The 21,780-nt window shown below is 36.4% G+C and overlaps 1 protein-coding gene across 1 annotated transcript in view; it reads right to left on the reverse strand.

The window, feature by feature from the left end:
- LRRK2 (leucine rich repeat kinase 2) overlaps positions 1 to 21,780 on the reverse strand; it is a 186,508-nt gene that overhangs the window by 2,744 nt on the left and 161,984 nt on the right. The window contains 7 exon segments of the mRNA XM_027768596.1: positions 1,384 to 1,592; positions 7,870 to 8,022; positions 12,592 to 12,776; positions 13,553 to 13,625; positions 15,138 to 15,331; positions 17,155 to 17,349; positions 20,428 to 20,528. Coding sequence (XP_027624397.1) covers positions 1,384 to 1,592; positions 7,870 to 8,022; positions 12,592 to 12,776; positions 13,553 to 13,625; positions 15,138 to 15,331; positions 17,155 to 17,349; positions 20,428 to 20,528 — 1,110 coding nt within the window.

A 21,780-nucleotide genomic window follows, 5' to 3' on the forward strand; every position in this document is an offset into this window, starting at 1 on the left:
CTCTGTGTCTCTCTGGAAGTGCACATAGCAAAAATTTCCCTCTCTCAAAAAAAAAAAAAAAAAAAAAAGAGGTATTGTATGCTCATCTAGATCAGAAAGATATGGAAAAAGTGGTAAATCAGAAAAGAACTTTTATAGGATAAGACTTGGAAGATAACCCACCAGAAACGTACTATTCCGCTTGTGTGGACAGGAATCCTGAGAGTTAGCAACTACCAGAGGCATCTATAATAGCCCTAACTCCTTCTGTGCAACTCTAACATCCATAAATGAAAACAGTTAATGGTGCAGGAAAGACGATCAATTCTTCCTTAATATATCCTTGCAAAGAGAACCTATTTTTCACCATGGTCAAATATTTTATTACTTCTTTTCTAAAATTACATAAACTCCAATTTTGTAGAAATAAATTCCACAAGATTATTTTTGTGTTCAACTTTGTGTCTGTATAAATACATATATACCCACACACAGATACATATATACACACACATATATACATATACATATGTATGTATCTATTATATATATAATTTTCTAAATCAAATTACTCATCAAAAGATAATGAAATGTATTCATGTAGAAAAAAATTTACATGCTATTATGATTTCTTCATATTTAGATAGAAAAGTAGAAGCAAGAAAAAACATGAAAGTTTGAGTAAAACTTATCAGATTTGTCAATGTTTGTCGAGTGTGGAGCTTATCATATATTGCTGTAAGAACATGCATTTGTTCATAGAATGAAAAACCAAATAGGATTCTTTAACAAGGGTGTGGAGTTTAGACTATGATTAAAATAAATATTAGCTTTAGTATCTTTGATCAAAAAAATAAAATATACTTAGCTTTATGTACTTCCTATTTTTGCCTTAGGTATAAAGAAAAAAAGCCAGCAAGACTAAAATTGAGTACTTATCAGCAGTAATCTGCTTTCTCATGGGACTAAGGGCCTCTGCTCATTCCAGTTTTTTTAATGATCCTATTTAAAATTTATCCTAGTTCTATGTCTCATTATGTTAACTTCCGGAACACTTGAAATGCATTGAGAAGTGAAGAAAAATCTTAAATTTAAAATAAAGGCATATTGGGAACCAGCAGTTAGCGTAATGGCTATGTTGCTGGACTCCCACGTAGTCGACCGCGGTTCACGTCTCAGACCTGGTGGCTTAAAACTCACGCCAGGCGCATGTGCATGCATGCCCAAGATCCCGAGAGGAGAATGGAGGAGAAGGTGATTTCTCGCTTTCTATCTCTATGTCTCTCTCTGTCTGGCGAGCGCACGCGCCCTATAGCGAAAACCTCTTAAAAAATAATAAATAAATAAAGGCATATTTTCATAGTCTTGAGAATACAAAAAGAAATCTGAAATAAAAAAACTTGCCTAACTGTGCTGTCATCATGGCTCTAACAGAATCACAAAAGTTGTGAATTATACGTATAACTCGACGAGTTGAAAGATCAAGAAGTAAAATATGGCCTCCTCCAGTTCCTATCCAGAGAGCAGTATTCTTCTGAAGACAGAGAGTTTTCACTCTCCCAGAATAAGCCATTTTGTGTTTCGATTCCTTGTTTATTTTTAGCATTATCTCCCTAGAACCATAAAGAAAATATGCATTAATAATTTTATCAACAATGAAGAGATAAAACAGACATGTCTATACACATATAGGCATACATAACACCTAAAATTATGAGTAAGTGGCAATACACTTAATGTATCATTAAAATTGTACAAAACTATTTTTGCTAAATATGAAATGCAAACAGCCAGATTCCCCTACTTGAAGGATAAATTATCAAAGATAACAGAATAGCCACACAACTATAAGAAATTCTGAGATAAATAAGATAAACACAATTTTTATGATTAGCAAACTTATCCAATCCAGTAAAAATAGAATAAATTTAGCAAATATAAAAGAAAGTTTCAAAAACTTTCCATGAAGTCTCAGAGTTATAAACTAAAATAATACTATAGTGATTTACATGCAAGGTATATCAATCAATACAAAACCACTGAGCCAATGAATAGCCTAATTCATGACAAAAAATGAGATATTCAGAAACAAAAGAATTCCTTTTTCTTTTTTTGAGAGGTTTTTGCTATAGGGCACGTGTGCTTGCCAGAAAGACACAGAGAGAAAGAGAGACAGAAAGCAAGAAATTACCCCCCAGGGGGGATGGTCACACCACAATCCCTTCTCTATTCTCCTCTCGGGATCTTGGGTATGCACGCATGCCCAGCATAAGTTTAAGCCACTGGGTCTGGGACTCGAACTGCAGTCGGCTACATGGGAGTCCTGCAACACAGCCATTACGCCAACTGCTGGTCCCAGAAACAAAAGAATTCTAATAATTTTGTGTCTTTAACAATTTTCTATCTTCAGGAAGTGAGACCCTTAACCAAACAGAGCTTTTAGCCTTTCTTCTTTTTTTTTTTTTTTTTGGTTTTGCCATAGGGCACATGTGCTCACTGCAGAGAGACAGTAAGAGGGAAGATGCAAAACTGCCTCCCAAGAGGAATGGCCACATTGCATTCCTTTCTCCTCCACTCTCCTCCTGGGATTTTGGACAACATGTACATGCTTCCAGGGTGGTTTTCAAGGCACCAGGTCCAGGACTCAAACTGTGAAAAGCCAGGGCACCTGTGAGAGTCCAGGGCACCTTAACCACCTTGCCCCTGCGGCCCCACTGCTAGCCCTTCTAAACATAAATTTCACAACCCAGAAGAAAACTGTAAGAGGATTCATGGAAAAATAAACCTTGAAGTTTTATATTATGGATATAGCTATATCCCTAAACTATAAATGTTCTCCAGAGAATAACAAAAATATATAGTAAAAACAAAATAAAACAAGTAAGGTAGGTAGCAAATAAACGGGCAACTGTCCCGTTTCTCAGTACCAGCACATAAAGGATGTGCTGATAGAGAGTCTGAGATTTTTCTCTCGGTATATATCAGATTTTGTACTGCCCTCTAATTCTGGGATCTTGATTTTCTCTCCTTAGTGCATTGGTCAGGCCAGTAGGCTTGTCCCTACCCCATATTTTTCTACTACTGAATTTCTTTTATTTAAAGCAGAGTATCCTTGTGCCTGTGGTCTAATTGTAAGTAATCATATTTGATCTTTATGATACCAGTAGATGTACAACCAGCAATGATTGTGCAACTATGGTTGCTTTCAATAATGTGATATATTGGGGCCAGCAGTTAGAGTAATGGCTATGTCGTTGGACTCCCATGTAGTCGACCACAGTTTGAGTCCCAGACCCGGTGGCTTAAATTCACGCCAGGCACGTGTGCGTGCGTGCCCAAGATCCCGAGAGGAGAATGGAGGAGAAGGAATTGTGGCGTAGCCATCCCCCCTGGGGGGTGATTTCTCACTTTCTGTCTTTCTGTCTCTCACTGTCTTCCTGGCAAGCGCACATGCCCTATAGCAAAAACTGCTCAAATAATAATAATAATAATGTGATACATTTAATTAAAACAGTCTTTGTAATTATCACATAAAAACACAGTCATTAAGTTACTATTCTTCTATTTTCTCAAAATGAATTTACCAGACACCAAAAGACGGTGCCGAAAAAGGCATTAACTATTTTTTGTTTCTGTGCTTTTAAAAAAGATTATTTTCTATTTAAAATCAGAAAGGAAGAAAAATAAGTCATAGTCCCTCCCTCTGTGAAGCCTGAAATGTAAAGACAACTTTTCCAGGAATAAAACAAAGAACCGAAAATTTACTTTAGAAAGTGCACACAGTCTATGAGTTCGCAGAGTTTTTCAGTTTTCTTATCCCACACTTCCACAACAGGGCTATTTTTCTTAGCAATATACAGAGCCATGTCCACCACCACGGCTATGATGTTGGAGTCGCTGAAAGCTGCATAGGAAAACCTGCAAGAGAAACAAGAGGGGTGTCACCACCGTTTTTTGTTGTTTCTCAAATACTACATACACCCTTATGATAGTTCTTAACACATGTAGAAAAATTAGCACTTACTGAAAAGTAAACAAGCTAGACCACTGCTATCGTTTCATAATCTCCCCTAACTATTCCGAATTGGGTTTGTAACTTACTTTGATACTTTACTTACTCTTGCTTACTTTTTATTGATTTCCCTTGATAACAAAAATAAAGATTATGAGGAATGTTTATTTCTGGTTTTCTTTTTAATTTTGTTCTATCTGGTTTGTCACAGAACTTTATACCCTACTTTAGTTTGTAAAAGAAACATCACAATAATTTTTGGATATTGCAATAAAATTATCATCATCATGAATACTTGGAAAATTGAGAGTAAACTATGAATATCTAGAGTTGTAAAACATAGAATGCTGAAATAAATTTTAGTGGCAGTGTCTTCAACCTCTAAAGTGAAGAATATTTTTGTATCAACACAGTCAAGTTATGAGAGAAAAAAAATCACATCATCTGAAAAAAAATTAAAAATTGTTTGCTACTTTTCTCTCTTGAAAAAAAAATTGCAAATATTTTTAAGCATCTCCCTTCCAACTTAAAACATTTGACCCTGTAAGTATTTCACAGTTTAGCTACCATGGGCCTCACCTACATGGCAAACTCCTAGCTAAACTTTGAGACTTAACTTCAGTGTCAGCTCTTCTGCAGGTTTTCTTGAACTAGCAAAATAGACCATTGATTCTCTTTACTCTTACAGCAGTAAATATAAAATTTTATTTCTTAGCATATATCTTACACTAGATAGTAAGTGTAATTTCATAAGGACAAAGACCATGTCTTTTCTATCTATCCATAACCCAATCAGGATTTATCATGGGTAAATGCCTCTGATATACCAGGCAGTTACAAAGACAGATGGATGGATGGATAGATGGATGGATGGATAAATATGAACTGACAGGATGAATGAACAACTAGGAAAAATAAAAAAAGGTTAAAATTGAAATTAAATTAGATAGATGACATGAAAATTCCACAGGAATATAACAATCATAAGAAGATGAGTTTTTGTTTGTTTGTTTTTCCTCCATTGTAGTTTTTCTATTCTGGCAAGGGAGATAAAAATGCAATGTGATGCTTGAGAGCCACTGTGTTTTAGGTAATTCCCTCCTGAGTGTTTGCTATATTTAATAGAAAATAGTTGTAATAAATACAACATTGACACAGAGTTTTACAATTTGTACAATACTTTTGTGCATTATCTTGTTTGATCCTCAATAAGGGTTTATAAGATATGGTACATCTCAAAGCGTGTGACTACAGAGAAAAAAAGTTATGGATGTTAAATAATTTGCTCAAGGCTGCATAATTAATATGCTGCAGACCCAGGAATCAAAACAAATCCTATGGAGTCTTCTGGCTCCAAAGACAGTCACCTTTCACAATGCAATTGGCCTCTCAGTCAGCGTGTGCTGATGATGTTAAGGAGTTAGTGATGAAACAGTTCCTAATTAATGTCTGCTTATTGTAGAAGAGGTCAAGGCAACCTTCTTAGAATAGACTTTCCTAGAATAAAACAAATATTTCCAAGTGTTTATGAAACTGGGCCATAATCTCTTCTTGGAGATGAACATCATTGGGAGCCTAAAATCTATGGATATTCTCTGGTGAAGCATCTATACTACAAAATTTCTATGGAATTTTATGGGTTGGTTGATACCCACGATCTCATAGAATGCTCTGTGAAATAAAGATGTTGAGGTCCTTTTTCTTCAGTTTTCTAGACTTGTGTAGTTGGGTTAAAACTAGGTTGTAATGAATGAGAATGAATTCATCTAAATATTTACAATGTGCTAGGAAATAAATCTGTGAATAAAAAGAGAACAAAATGCCTCAACTACGGTTAGGCATAATGGCTCGGTGATAAAATGTAATGCTCTGCAAGGCTGACTCACATTGGAAGGTTCTAGGTGTGTGTCTGGAGACCTCCCTGAGTGGCCACTCTTAAACAGAAGCGTGCCCATGATCTGGGGCTGGCTGAAGCTGGGATTGGACCATTACATTGGGACTCTTAGTTATGCTATCTCTCTCTCTCTCTTTGACTCTCTCATTCATGGAAAAATATATAAGTAAATAAACAAAAAAATCCTTCATCCATAAGGACTTAAAATATATAGAGGACTTCAAAACATTCACGGAAAAATAGAATTATAGCATGAGTTTGATTTGGTGCAAAAATCTTTTGAAATCCATGCACAATTTTGCCATAATACATATTTTCCATAACTTTTTTTTTTTGAGAGATTTTCACTGTAGGGCGCGTGCGCTCACCAGACAGACAGAGAGAGACATAGAGACAGAAAGCGAGAAATCACCCCCCAGGGGGGATGGTCACGCTGCAATCCCTTCTCCTCCATTCTCCTCTCGGGATCTTGGGCACGCACGCACACGCGCCCGGCGTGAGTTTTAAGCCACCGGGTCCGGGACACGAACCGCGGTCGACTACGTGGGAGTCCAGCGACATAGCCATTACGCTAACTGCTGGTTCCCACTACATAGTTTTTTAAAAATCATATTTAAAAACCAGCAGTTAGTGTAATGGCTATGTCGCTGAACTCCCATGTAGCTGACCGCAGTTTGAGTCCCGTTTTGGTTTTGCCATAGGGCACATGTGCTCACTGCAGAGAGACAGTAAGAGGGAAGATGCAAAACTGCCTCCCAAGAGGAATGGCCACATTGCATTCCTTTCTCCTCCACTCTCCTCCTGGGATTTTGGACAACATGTACATGCTTCCAGGGTGGTTTTCAAGGCACCAGGTCCAGGACTCAAACTGTGAAAAGCCAGGGCACCTGTGAGAGTCCAGGGCACCTTAACCACCTTGCCCCTGCGGCCCCACTGCTAGCCCTTCTAAACATAAATTTCACAACCCAGAAGAAAACTGTAAGAGGATTCATGGAAAAATAAACCTTGAAGTTTTATATTATGGATATAGCTATATCCCTAAACTATAAATGTTCTCCAGAGAATAACAAAAATATATAGTAAAAACAAAATAAAACAAGTAAGGTAGGTAGCAAATAAACGGGCAACTGTCCCGTTTCTCAGTACCAGCACATAAAGGATGTGCTGATAGAGAGTCTGAGATTTTTCTCTCGGTATATATCAGATTTTGTACTGCCCTCTAATTCTGGGATCTTGATTTTCTCTCCTTAGTGCATTGGTCAGGCCAGTAGGCTTGTCCCTACCCCATATTTTTCTACTACTGAATTTCTTTTATTTAAAGCAGAGTATCCTTGTGCCTGTGGTCTAATTGTAAGTAATCATATTTGATCTTTATGATACCAGTAGATGTACAACCAGCAATGATTGTGCAACTATGGTTGCTTTCAATAATGTGATATATTGGGGCCAGCAGTTAGAGTAATGGCTATGTCGTTGGACTCCCATGTAGTCGACCACAGTTTGAGTCCCAGACCCGGTGGCTTAAATTCACGCCAGGCACGTGTGCGTGCGTGCCCAAGATCCCGAGAGGAGAATGGAGGAGAAGGAATTGTGGCGTAGCCATCCCCCCTGGGGGGTGATTTCTCACTTTCTGTCTTTCTGTCTCTCACTGTCTTCCTGGCAAGCGCACATGCCCTATAGCAAAAACTGCTCAAATAATAATAATAATAATGTGATACATTTAATTAAAACAGTCTTTGTAATTATCACATAAAAACACAGTCATTAAGTTACTATTCTTCTATTTTCTCAAAATGAATTTACCAGACACCAAAAGACGGTGCCGAAAAAGGCATTAACTATTTTTTGTTTCTGTGCTTTTAAAAAAGATTATTTTCTATTTAAAATCAGAAAGGAAGAAAAATAAGTCATAGTCCCTCCCTCTGTGAAGCCTGAAATGTAAAGACAACTTTTCCAGGAATAAAACAAAGAACCGAAAATTTACTTTAGAAAGTGCACACAGTCTATGAGTTCGCAGAGTTTTTCAGTTTTCTTATCCCACACTTCCACAACAGGGCTATTTTTCTTAGCAATATACAGAGCCATGTCCACCACCACGGCTATGATGTTGGAGTCGCTGAAAGCTGCATAGGAAAACCTGCAAGAGAAACAAGAGGGGTGTCACCACCGTTTTTTGTTGTTTCTCAAATACTACATACACCCTTATGATAGTTCTTAACACATGTAGAAAAATTAGCACTTACTGAAAAGTAAACAAGCTAGACCACTGCTATCGTTTCATAATCTCCCCTAACTATTCCGAATTGGGTTTGTAACTTACTTTGATACTTTACTTACTCTTGCTTACTTTTTATTGATTTCCCTTGATAACAAAAATAAAGATTATGAGGAATGTTTATTTCTGGTTTTCTTTTTAATTTTGTTCTATCTGGTTTGTCACAGAACTTTATACCCTACTTTAGTTTGTAAAAGAAACATCACAATAATTTTTGGATATTGCAATAAAATTATCATCATCATGAATACTTGGAAAATTGAGAGTAAACTATGAATATCTAGAGTTGTAAAACATAGAATGCTGAAATAAATTTTAGTGGCAGTGTCTTCAACCTCTAAAGTGAAGAATATTTTTGTATCAACACAGTCAAGTTATGAGAGAAAAAAAATCACATCATCCGAAAAAAAATTAAAAATTGTTTGCTACTTTTCTCTCTTGAAAAAAAAATTGCAAATATTTTTAAGCATCTCCCTTCCAACTTAAAACATTTGACCCTGTAAGTATTTCACAGTTTAGCTACCATGGGCCTCACCTACATGGCAAACTCCTAGCTAAACTTTGAGACTTAACTTCAGTGTCAGCTCTTCTGCAGGTTTTCTTGAACTAGCAAAATAGACCATTGATTCTCTTTACTCTTACAGCAGTAAATATAAAATTTTATTTCTTAGCATATATCTTACACTAGATAGTAAGTGTAATTTCATAAGGACAAAGACCATGTCTTTTCTATCTATCCATAACCCAATCAGGATTTATCATGGGTAAATGCCTCTGATATACCAGGCAGTTACAAAGACAGATGGATGGATGGATAGATGGATGGATGGATAAATATGAACTGACAGGATGAATGAACAACTAGGAAAAATAAAAAAAGGTTAAAATTGAAATTAAATTAGATAGATGACATGAAAATTCCACAGGAATATAACAATCATAAGAAGATGAGTTTTTGTTTGTTTGTTTTTCCTCCATTGTAGTTTTTCTATTCTGGCAAGGGAGATAAAAATGCAATGTGATGCTTGAGAGCCACTGTGTTTTAGGTAATTCCCTCCTGAGTGTTTGCTATATTTAATAGAAAATAGTTGTAATAAATACAACATTGACACAGAGTTTTACAATTTGTACAATACTTTTGTGCATTATCTTGTTTGATCCTCAATAAGGGTTTATAAGATATGGTACATCTCAAAGCGTGTGACTACAGAGAAAAAAAGTTATGGATGTTAAATAATTTGCTCAAGGCTGCATAATTAATATGCTGCAGACCCAGGAATCAAAACAAATCCTATGGAGTCTTCTGGCTCCAAAGACAGTCACCTTTCACAATGCAATTGGCCTCTCAGTCAGCGTGTGCTGATGATGTTAAGGAGTTAGTGATGAAACAGTTCCTAATTAATGTCTGCTTATTGTAGAAGAGGTCAAGGCAACCTTCTTAGAATAGACTTTCCTAGAATAAAACAAATATTTCCAAGTGTTTATGAAACTGGGCCATAATCTCTTCTTGGAGATGAACATCATTGGGAGCCTAAAATCTATGGATATTCTCTGGTGAAGCATCTATACTACAAAATTTCTATGGAATTTTATGGGTTGGTTGATACCCACGATCTCATAGAATGCTCTGTGAAATAAAGATGTTGAGGTCCTTTTTCTTCAGTTTTCTAGACTTGTGTAGTTGGGTTAAAACTAGGTTGTAATGAATGAGAATGAATTCATCTAAATATTTACAATGTGCTAGGAAATAAATCTGTGAATAAAAAGAGAACAAAATGCCTCAACTACGGTTAGGCATAATGGCTCGGTGATAAAATGTAATGCTCTGCAAGGCTGACTCACATTGGAAGGTTCTAGGTGTGTGTCTGGAGACCTCCCTGAGTGGCCACTCTTAAACAGAAGCGTGCCCATGATCTGGGGCTGGCTGAAGCTGGGATTGGACCATTACATTGGGACTCTTAGTTATGCTATCTCTCTCTCTCTCTTTGACTCTCTCATTCATGGAAAAATATATAAGTAAATAAACAAAAAAATCCTTCATCCATAAGGACTTAAAATATATAGAGGACTTCAAAACATTCACGGAAAAATAGAATTATAGCATGAGTTTGATTTGGTGCAAAAATCTTTTGAAATCCATGCACAATTTTGCCATAATACATATTTTCCATAACTTTTTTTTTTTGAGAGATTTTCACTGTAGGGCGCGTGCGCTCACCAGACAGACAGAGAGAGACATAGAGACAGAAAGCGAGAAATCACCCCCCAGGGGGGATGGTCACGCTGCAATCCTTTCTCCTCCATTCTCCTCTCGGGATCTTGGGCACGCACGCACACATGCCTGGCGTGAGTTTTAAGCCACCGGGTCCGGGACACGAACCGCCGTCGACTACGTGGGAGTCCAGCGACATAGCCATTACGCTAACTGCTGGTTCCCTTTTCCATAACTTTTTAATGACTCCTCATACTTCAGGGTATCTGAACACTAATTACACTTTAGAATCACCTGATAGCTGGTGTATGTTATGGGGGAAGAGGAGGATGAAAAAATCCCTGAATATTGGGGCCCATCCAGATGTAACTGGGTTGATTTAATTGGTCTGAGATGGGGTGCAGGCATCAGGAGAACCTAGTGATATTTTTAAATAATTATTTATTTAATTTTACTTAATATTGTTATTATTATTTTCCAGTTAACGACAGGGACATATGCTCACCAGAGAGAGACAGAGAGAGAGAGAGAGAGAGAGAGAGAGAGAGAGAGAGGAAGCAAGCCACCAGGTACGGGACTCAAACCACAGTCAGCCATGTGGGAGTCTAGCTCTTAACCACCATGCCACCTTGAGCCTAGTGATTTCTAAAGCACAGCTATTATTGAGAACCAGCAGGTATAGTGGTATTAAGAAACCAATTTAGAAATGCAATTGTAAAAATATAATAGCTGTTGTAAAGGGAAATAGCAAATACAGCAGAAACACAAATACAAGGCACCTAACCCGCACATGTGGGGTTAAGGACAGCCACTCAGGGGAAGTGGCATTTGGACTAAAGCAGGCAAGAGGCATAAAAGTCACCCAGTCAAAGAGGAAACCACATTTGAAAGCTGAGGGTGAAAGGGAACAGGTTGTCTTTAAAAACTGAGACAATTTCAGTTTGGCTAACACACAGAAGACAAGAGGGTTGCAAAATATGAAAATAGAGAGGTAAGTAAGGACTATAACACAAAGGGCCTGGTAGGTTATCTAGAGGAATTTAGATTTCATGCAAGGGACAATAGACTGCCGCTGAAGGGTTTTAAACAGGAGAGTAGCATCAGATTGATTTTCATTTTAGAAGGGTGGTTTTGGCTGCAATGAGAATGAATTGATGGAAGCGTAACCAAAGGATGAGAACTGGAAAGAAAGATGCTGTTAACATAGCCATAGATAATGGGTGACATTCTGGCCCATGGTAGAAGCAGCAGCAGCAGCAGAGCAGTGAGAAGTACAAGATTTGAGAGATAATCAGGAGAGCCCCATGAGCAAAGAAGCAAAAGAGTCAAGGATTACTCTCAAGTTTCAATCTTTGGCACCTAGATAATACTGGGAAATGAAAGGCAAAGTTAATAATAATTGTAAAAGCTAACATTTATTGAGAGCTTTTCAGGTGCTGGCCCTTATGTTAAACTCCTTATGTTCATGTTTTTATTTAATCTTCCAAATAACCCTTTGAGAGAGAGAACTACAATCCTCAGGTAAGAAAAGACTGACATTTGAAAGGTTCTTGCTCGAGTTCACAAATCCAATAAATGACAAAGCCCATATCTGAGCTATATAATTCATGCTCCTACCCACCACCATGCACTGCTATTCACTGAGGAAAGTAATAAATAAGAACCAACTTACAAAGTTTCAGAAAAAAATACAATTTAAATGTTGAAAAAAATTGAGATGAGGTTTCTATTGTATTTATTTTGTTTGAAACTGATATCGCTAACTTGCTATAAAGTAGAGCTATGTATAACTACCAAATTTAGAAGGGAACAGTACATGTTTTCAACAATAAATACCTAATGGAAATGATTTAAAACTGCATATGTAAGATCCATAAATTTAGCAAAATACTGAATTGATAGCCTTCCAATTCTATATGTCTTATTTAACACAGGATTACAAAATTCCTAGAAGACTGTATTGAAAAATACTACTAAGATTACAATGGGTTTACATATTTTCTCTCAAAAGTGATTAGGCTGGGTGATTTTATAATATCCCTCTACTTTCTGAAATGTTCTAAATCTCCTATAACGAATGTTTAATTTTGTAATTAAAAAATAAATTAGGCATTTTACAAGGTCTTCATTATGGATTTTCTATAATATTACTGATGTGATTATATAGAATTGACATGAATAAAACGGTAAATTAGTTATATAGACAGAAAATAACTTACAGCTGATTTGTCCTTGTCTCAATGAGTTTTTGAATGATGAAATCATTAGAAAATGAGAAAATCTTTGTGCCACATCCTCCCCACATCATATTTTTCTCAGCTGAATTCGTGGATTCACTCAGACACATCAGCGGAGTGCTGACATCTCCTATATTTAGTATCTTCAAAGGAGCAGCTCCTTTACACTTCACCAAAAAAAGAAAACACACTGAGCAAGTTGAGTACAATAAAACACCATCACATGTGTGCTTTCTGAAAACTGCTTTCCATCCTAAATGATCAGGGATTTTGCTATAAAAATTCAAAAACACTTTCTGAAGTTTCTGGAAAGCCAGGATTCAATTAAAATGGCATTCAAACTATTATCCTTATAATTAATCTCTTCTCCATGAAAAAGAAATGTAAAAGAAATAACCTAGGGATTAAACTCTATGTCTGTCTCTCACAGATAATAAGCTTGTGATTAACAAGGAGTTTGAATAGGTAGGAAGCTGAATGAAGAGATGGAACCCCAAATGCATGGCTATATGAAGGAATAAATCCTTTACAGACTGTATCACAGACTGAAGAGCAGGAAGATAATGATTTCAACGCTAAAAATAAAGTTAATAGTGGCAAGTCAGATTTACAATTTAGGTGTTCCTTTTTTCCCACAACGTATTTAGAAGAAATTATCTGCTTCACTTATGCACAAATAGAATCATTTCCACTCCTAACATCAGATCTTAATCAGATCTCATGTATCATCTTATCTTCATCTCATTCATATAAAATATACAGACAATCAGCAAGCATTTCAGAGGATCTACTGTGTTCAAGATGTTATGAAGCAAGCAAAAGATAAAGGCAGAATTTATGAGCCTTGCTCTCAGGGAACTTATCATCGCATAGGAGGGGAATGAGATCTATGAAACAAAGGATTTAATATATATTTTTCATGTAGAATGCATTCAACATTTACCTTAACAGTCTTATCTTCAAAAATTGCTAAGTTGCCATCAGCAGTTCCCACCAAAAGAAAATTTTTTTGCTTGCTAGAAGGAAAAAAGTCAAAATTGTTACAAAAAGAACAGTTATATTGACTAAGATAGCCAAAAGTTCTCCCGCCTTGCCTGTGCTTTAGACAAGTTTTTTCCAAACTAAAAACCCTGACCTTCCTTTGGGCACTTAAAGAAACTTCCAAATTATTTCTCTGCTCCATTGACAAGTAAACATTTTCCAAAATTCTTTCTAGTTTTATAACCCAGGAAAGTCTTTTTGGAGAACCTGGGAGACAGACCTTTTAAATATAATCATCCGGTTGAGCAGGTGGCAGAGTGGTGAAGGCACTGGAGTCCCACATGGTCAACCATGGTTTGAGTCTTGGACCCAGTGGCTTGAGACAGGCTGGAAGTGTGTGTGCGCATGCCCAAAATCCCAAGAGGAGAATGGAGGAGAAGGGAGGGCCATCCCCTCTGAGGGGTGGTTTCTCACTTTCCCTCTTTCTGTCTCTCTCTGTATCTCTAGGGAGTGAACGTGCCCTATAGCCAAAGTCTCTCTTAAAAAATAACAGTGAAAAATGTCAAAAAGAACAGTGCCCCTATCTCCCCATCTCTATGGAAGACCACAGTCTCTTTGGGAGGGTAGGAGTATACCTCCAGTAAGGGGTAGTTAACAAACAGAAATGGCCTAATCACATCAACAATTTTCCCCTCACTACCCAACTCCCCAAAAATGTCCTTTGATATTTTTCACTAATTACTTGCTGGGCTTAAAACGCTCCCACCTTTTGTTTCAGTGGAATTAAGTTCTATCTCTCTAGCCTATTACAATAGTCTTGAATAAATTCTCCCTTGACTGTATTACTCCAATAAGGAAAATTTTTCTTTCACAATATCCAAATAATTTCAACTTCAAAACTGTCATGGATTATAGATACTAAAAATTTCGGCTTCGAATTTTCCAATACTATTTTTTCCAGTACTAACTTAAAATAGAGAGGTATGAGTATAATCTTAAATGTCTCCTGGAAATCATCGTGCCCCAAATATAACAGCAACCAACCTGTGACTCAGGTTTGAAATTCCACCACTTAAATAAACCTCTTTGAGATATGATTCCTGAAACTGATGACGGCTATGTCATTTCTGCCTATGAGCAATGTCTTAATCCAATCAACAAATGTTTTCTGATTTGGTAGTTAGATAAACTGTTTAAGCCGGGCACATAACAGGTTATTGAGATAGATATATTTGAAGAAAGAATTCATCTTTGAAGAGGCTCTAGCAAGATACATTTATGTGAAGACAAGTAAGAGACAAGGCAAGGATGAGGTAAAACTAGGAACAGAGCTGGTGGACCTGAAAAACAGTTAACTTACATTATGGCCGCCTTGGCTAGATCTGTATACAGAAAATAACAAACATCTTTGTGGCTTTCATACACACAAACCAATGTAAACAGGTTAAAAATGAGCAATCTTTGTTGATGCAATAACAATTCTGCACATAATCAAGTCATTTAAAAAGAATGTAATTTTCTTCAGGCAGTCAAACTTGCTACTTTACCTTTGCTTAGAAAAGGAATTGCAATATAAACAAGTGACAGAGTCGGTCATCTTTTCAAGAATATGTCTCTTTGTCCCATCTTCAGTATTGATGACTAGAAGAGTACCAGACTGTGTTCCACACACAATCCAGCTTTCCTTTTCAACAGCAAGATGCACCAATGCCAAGCACAATATTCTACTATCAGTAACTTCCTGTTAAGAAAAAGAAAATACATACTAAAAGAACTGTTTTAGTTTAAGTAACTGGAACTTACACATAGTTTACCTAACTTGATTTACATTTTCAGATTTACTTTTTTTTTTCTTTTATTTATTTATTTATCTATTTTAGAAACTTTTGCTATAAGGCACGTGAGCTCACTGGAGATACAGAGACAGAAAGTGAGAAATCACCTCCCAGGAGGGATGGCCATGCCTCAATCCCTTCTCCTTCAGTCTCCTCTCAAGATTTGGGGCATGCACATACACATGTCTGGTGTGCGTTTTAAGCCACTGGGTCCAGGCCTTGAACCACAGTCAACTATGTGGGAGTACAGTGACGTAACCATTATACTATATGCTGGTCCCTCTCAGATTTACTTTGAAAAACAATGTCAATTTTATTTCATTTTCAACAATAAATGAGTTAGCTGGCAAACAATTTTGCTCTGGAATACATCTGAAGCAAAAATTCAAAATTGAAAATTATTTTGCAGTATCAATTTTCATTCCATCAAAACCGTATGAGGATTGTTCAACCTCTCATAATTAATATTTAGGCACAGTTTTTATTTAAGGGGTCAGTGAAAATACTCGATTTTTTTCTAGTTTTTGCTCTTGAACATGTGTGCTCAATGGAGTGTGACAGAGACAGAGAGATACAGAGAAAGGGGAAATGAGAAATCACCCCCCTCAACGGGCATGGCCATGCTGCAATTTCTTCTCCATTGCTCCATCTTCTTGGGATTTGGGGCATGCCAAGTACATACACCCAGAGTGTTTTTCAGGTTGCTGAGTCCAGGAGTTGAATTACACAGTAGGCTATATGGGATCCAGCTGTCTTAACCTCCATGCCACCTGCTAGCCCAGGATTTTTTTTAAGTCTAAAAGTTTATCCTAGGGATAAACAGATGGCATAGTGGTTATGTCACTGGATTCTCACATGGCCAACTGCAGTTCAAGTCCTGGGCCCTTTGCCTTGAAAATCATGCTGGGAGAATATGTATGTGTGTGTGCCTATGATCTTAGGAGGAGAATAGAGGAGAGGGGATTGCTGTGTGGCCATCTCCCTTGAGGGGTGATTTCTCACTTTGCTTCTCAACTGTCTCTATCTCATTCTGGTGAGCACATATGCCCTAAGGCAAAAACCTCTAAAAAGTTATCCCATATTTGCAAAAGAATTGATTCACCATGTAGAGGCACACATAGATCCCTTTACCCATCAAATTCATTCATCCCCAGCTACTCTGGGGACTGGTTACTCACAACTCAGGGCTGCACTCTTTGCCACAGAATGCCCTTAGCAGATGGAATGGAAAATTTCTTGCCCAGAGATGCCCTGAAGGATATGGCACTCCCATTTCTGGGCAGACTGCAGCCAATGACTAGGTGAGAAAAAAAAAAAAATTGGCCCCTTTCCATGGTGGCAGGAAAATCTGGGCTGCTATTCACACTCAAGTTCCTTGTGTGTAGAGGCTGAGGCTAGACCTCCTCAGAAACTAAGCTATTGCTGAACTTCTTCCTCTGCCATTTCTGGCTTCCTTTACTTCCTTCCAATCTTTTTTGTCCTTAAGTAACTTGTACAAGATTATCTGGGGTTCTTTTATTAGGGACCATTACCTAAGACATACACAGTTATGATTTTAAAACACAACATTAACTAATTTCATGTGAAAACTCTTGTTTTAGCAGAAAGTTAATTTAATATAACTTCTACATTGGCTGTTATCTAATTTCTCTCATATAACTTGTTTGTGTGTTAAGCTATCCACTAAACAAGTGCTAAACGATGTCTAATGTAGAGTATCTGAATTTACCTCAGAAGTGTGTCCTTCCGTATTTAAGTCAAGAAACGAGAGCTGTCCTTTGTCAGTGTTCCCACAACCCAACCAGATGCTTGCATTCTTGCTGTTGTGATTTGTAGCAACCATGCACTCAACAATAAAGTTTTTGGGTATCAAAATGTGTCTCATGAGACAAATTAACTCAGCTGAGTTCAAAATGTCAAAGACCTGAGGAGGTTTAAAAATAAAACAACATTCATCAGGTTAACCCATTTCCTCTTAAAAGATCAAACATAGATCACATTACATGATATAGCTCTATCAAGGAAACTTAAACCTGTTAGTTAAACAGTGACCCGCCCAGATCAGTGAGATTCATAATCCAAACCACAGATAAAATTACATTACAAAGCTAATATGTGTTTTTAAGCCGTAAATGAAATATACTCTTTATGTATAGTATACTTCAAAAAAAAATACATTATTTCCTTCATGAGAGAGAGAGATAGAGAGTGAAAAGCAAGTATCCCCACCAGGACCACATATGTCAAATCTCCTCCCAGGCTTCCTAGCAAGCCTGAGTCAGAGGGCATGTGCCCAGTATACCCAGGTCTGCTGGGGAGCTGAACCTTTGCCCTTCTCACATGGTTTCAGCATCACTTGAGCAGCAAGTTACTACTGCACCACCGAGCCAGCTGTAGACAGTATGTATTTTCTTAACTCAAAAAAAAAAAAAGAAGAAAACTCTTAAAAGTATCAACTGGACAGAACTTTAGCACAACCACTCATTCCAAACTGCAGAGCCATATCAAGAGGAAGAGAAACATTCAGGCCAACCATAGAGGAACACTTCCACCACTTGAAAGAACAGATATTTCAATCTTGGTAACATAATCCCAAAACCATCTCCAGATTCTGTGTTTATGGTTTTCTTCCAAACACTAGAACTGGAGAGACAGTGAAAAATTACTGTAAGAAAATAGAACCAGGCGTTAGGAAAGTAGATTTCGAACCATGACATAGTCACTTGCCTGCCATTCACAAGACCCCAAGAAAGTTCCTTATTCTCCTCAAGCCTCATCTGATAAAGACAATGATTTTACTCATCTTGCCTAGTGTATTCTGTATTTAAAAGATAAAATGGGTATGTCTAAGCTTGCAGTACTGTCACATACTTTAAAAACTCAAGGTTGTGATGTACTCTATAAAACATTTGGTGTAATATAATTGAAAATGGAACAAAGAAAAGTACAGTAATGAAGATCTTAAAAATTTCACTGTAATGATTAGGAAATTTAAAGTTGAACACAACTTTTTTAATGAATTATGATACAAAATCAGGAGTCCACAACATAAGGATATCCTTTAGTTTGATCTGTTAAAATTTATACCAGTTTAAAATATGGCAAAAAGCTCTCCTACAGATAATATAGTTAAAGATGCCATATGGGCAAACTTTCCTTCTTAAAAAAAAAAAAAGACACTGAAAATGTTGAATAATTAACAAAAAAACAAATAAGAATGTATTCAAAACATGGAAGATCTAATAAGAAATTATCAGACCAAAAGTGTACTGAAAAACAAAAATGAGAGAGGTTAGTTGAACCCTAAAGCCAGATTTGACTTGAGGGATTTTAATCTACTGAAACAAAATTGATATGTACTTTCTGATGTCTTGTGCGGTCCATAGGAGAGAAGTTAAAGTTGAGGTCCTGCCCAAGGTAAAGAGTCTTAATGAAGGTCCTGTACCCATAAAGATGGACCCTCAAAGTGCTATGTATTTAGCATAAATGAGAACCAGAAATAAAGCAGAACATATTCCCTCCTTCACTGGTCTACAAAGAAAGTTGTTTGGGGACTGAGCACTTAAGCATGGAGAGAGAGGGTGGGGGAAAATGAGAAATTGCTATTCATGAGCTTGCTTTCAAGATTTGCAGACTATATTCATACCAGCTAGGTTGTTAAGGAAAAAAATCAACCCAGGAACTTTAATTTAAAGCAATTTGCAGCAAGGAAATCCAGCCAAAGTTATGCAAGACCCTGACACGGAATAACAAAACTTTATTGAAAGATACTTGAGAAGACCTAACTAAATGAAGAGATGAACCACATTCAGGAATAGGCAGACTAAATACCCTAAGGATATTCTTCCCAAGTTGTCTGTGGATTCAATACAAATCCAATCCAAAACAGAATATATTGTCATAGATTTTTAAATCTTATATACAAGGACTAAGCCTAAGAATAGCCAAAACACTTCATGTTGAGATAAATATGCAGAAGAGAGGACAATTATAAAGCTATAGGGATTAAGATAGAGTAATACTGGAAGAAGACTAGGTAAGTTGACCAATGGAAGAGAATGTATGTGTAGATGGGTATATATTATTAATAAATATTGTATTCATATAAAAATGCAATTACAGGTGGATTAAAAACTTAAATGTTAAAAGCAAAACTTTCAAATTATTGAAGAAATCATATATAAATATTTTTGTAACACTGGGGGAAAGAAAGACTCCTTAAAAGAGTACCCCAGAAGAAGGACCAGGGTTCAGACCATGGGTTGACCAGAATACATGGCTGGAAAGGCTTGAAGGAAAAACACCATGGCATGACAAAACCTTGTCAGAGTCTACTTCTCACTCTCATAAAATAAATAAATAAACCTTTTTTAAAAAAAGACCCAAGATGCAATAACCATAAGAAAAAACAAGGTTCGATTTATCTATTAGGTAGCTGGGAAAATGATGTATATTTCTATGTTTTTCTATGCAAAAATGTGTCATGACTTTTCCAATGACACAATATATTAAAATTAAGAAATTCTGTCCATGAAAGGTACCCTACAGAATATTAAAAAATAAAGTACAATCTCAGAGAACAGAAATTTGCAATTTATAAAATCAACAAAAGAATAACATACAGTATATAAGGAATATCTTTTTCTTAGTTGATGTAAAGGCAAATAACCCTATGGAAAAATGATGAACAGATATTTTACAAAAGAGAAAACATATATATGACGTAATCAGGAAGATGTATATGGAGGCTCCTGGGGTGTTGGCAATGATCTTGGAGCCTGGGATGCTGAGGATCATAGGAGTTTTACTTTATAATTGTTTTTAACTGTGTGTATGTGTGTTTATACATTTGAGCAAATATCTATAGATATCTTGTATGTGTGTGTGTATATATATATATATATATATATATATATATATACATATATACATATATATGTGTGTGTGTGTGTATGTGTGTATACTCACACAAAATATTAACAAATTTTGATTATAAGAGTACCTGGGCAGAAGTAGGTCTTTCTTGAGGATTTTCTTTCAAACACTTTTTAATTAACTTCTCAACCATAGGCCATGGGGCACAACCATATTCTTTAACTGGATCTAAAATATTAAAAACCCATTATTCTAACACACTAAACAAATCAGAAGTTATTTATTTCCTTTCAGTATATATGAAAAGCTCAGACATTGCAAAGAAAACCACTGATCTACACAATCTTGAATTTATTGATAATTTACCTTCACAGAACTAAAACTAATTTTATGAACTTAATGTTCACTAGAGACATCATAAATTTTTGACGATCTAAAAAGAGACACAAATACCAATTGAATAAGATAATCTATTTTCATCCTGTACTTGCAATTAAAATAGACTTTGAAAACACTTTTGCTCATATAATAATTGGGTTTCTATAGAAATTTTAATTTTATTTTAATCCTCAAAGTAGGCAATCATTTAATTCTCATATCCTCACAGTTATTCAGCCACATTTGTCTTTATATAGAGGTATGCCATTCTTGTGGTTGGTGTAGAATAGAGACCTAGATCCTTTCTATGGAAAGCTAGCTGATAAAATAATGGAGACGACCTATATTGTACATAAGGTTTACCAAATAATAAATATCTTTGCCTCACATTATCTCCAAAGATCCTGCCAAAAGAGGTGTTTAAAGCTATACTTCGAGGCTGGTGATATGCCTGGTGATTGAAACAGCCAAATCCCACATGGTCAACTGCCCTGTTCGAGTCCTGGACCGAGTGGTTTGAGAAACACACTGGGCACATGTGTGTGCATGTCCAAAATCCTGAAAGGAGGAAGAGATGGAGGAGAAGGGAATGCAGAGTGATCACGCTCTATGGGAAATGCTGTCTCCTCTCCCTCTGTCTCTTCTCTGGAGAGCATACACACTCTCTAGCAAAATAAATAAGTAAATAAAGAACAAAAAAACTATACTCCCTGCTCGTGGAACACAGTGTACACTCAAAACTATTTCTTTGAAAGAGAAAGCGAAATTACAAGAAACAGCTAAATAAATTTAAAAGAGTCCTTTGTAGAGGGAACTAAAGTAATAGTCAAGGGATGAATAACAAAGTCCTGGAATTTCTTGAAAATATGACAACCTCTGAAATGAAGTTTGATCTTATTAAGTACTCAACTGCCAATTCTTATTAATATTTACTACTAAAAATTATTATTATAAATTATTCAAGCTTTCATTCCCACATATAAATTATTTCATTCCAAGACAATGAAAACACTCCAGGCTAATAGGCACAAAGTAACTTTTTTTTTAAAGTTTTCTATATGGCATGTTTTAAGTTTCATAAGCTCACTGGAAAGAGACTGAG

This window comes from Tupaia chinensis, unplaced genomic scaffold (assembly GCF_000334495.1).
Source record: "Tupaia chinensis unplaced genomic scaffold, TupChi_1.0 Scaffold146971_1, whole genome shotgun sequence".
NCBI lineage: Eukaryota > Metazoa > Chordata > Mammalia > Scandentia > Tupaiidae > Tupaia > Tupaia belangeri.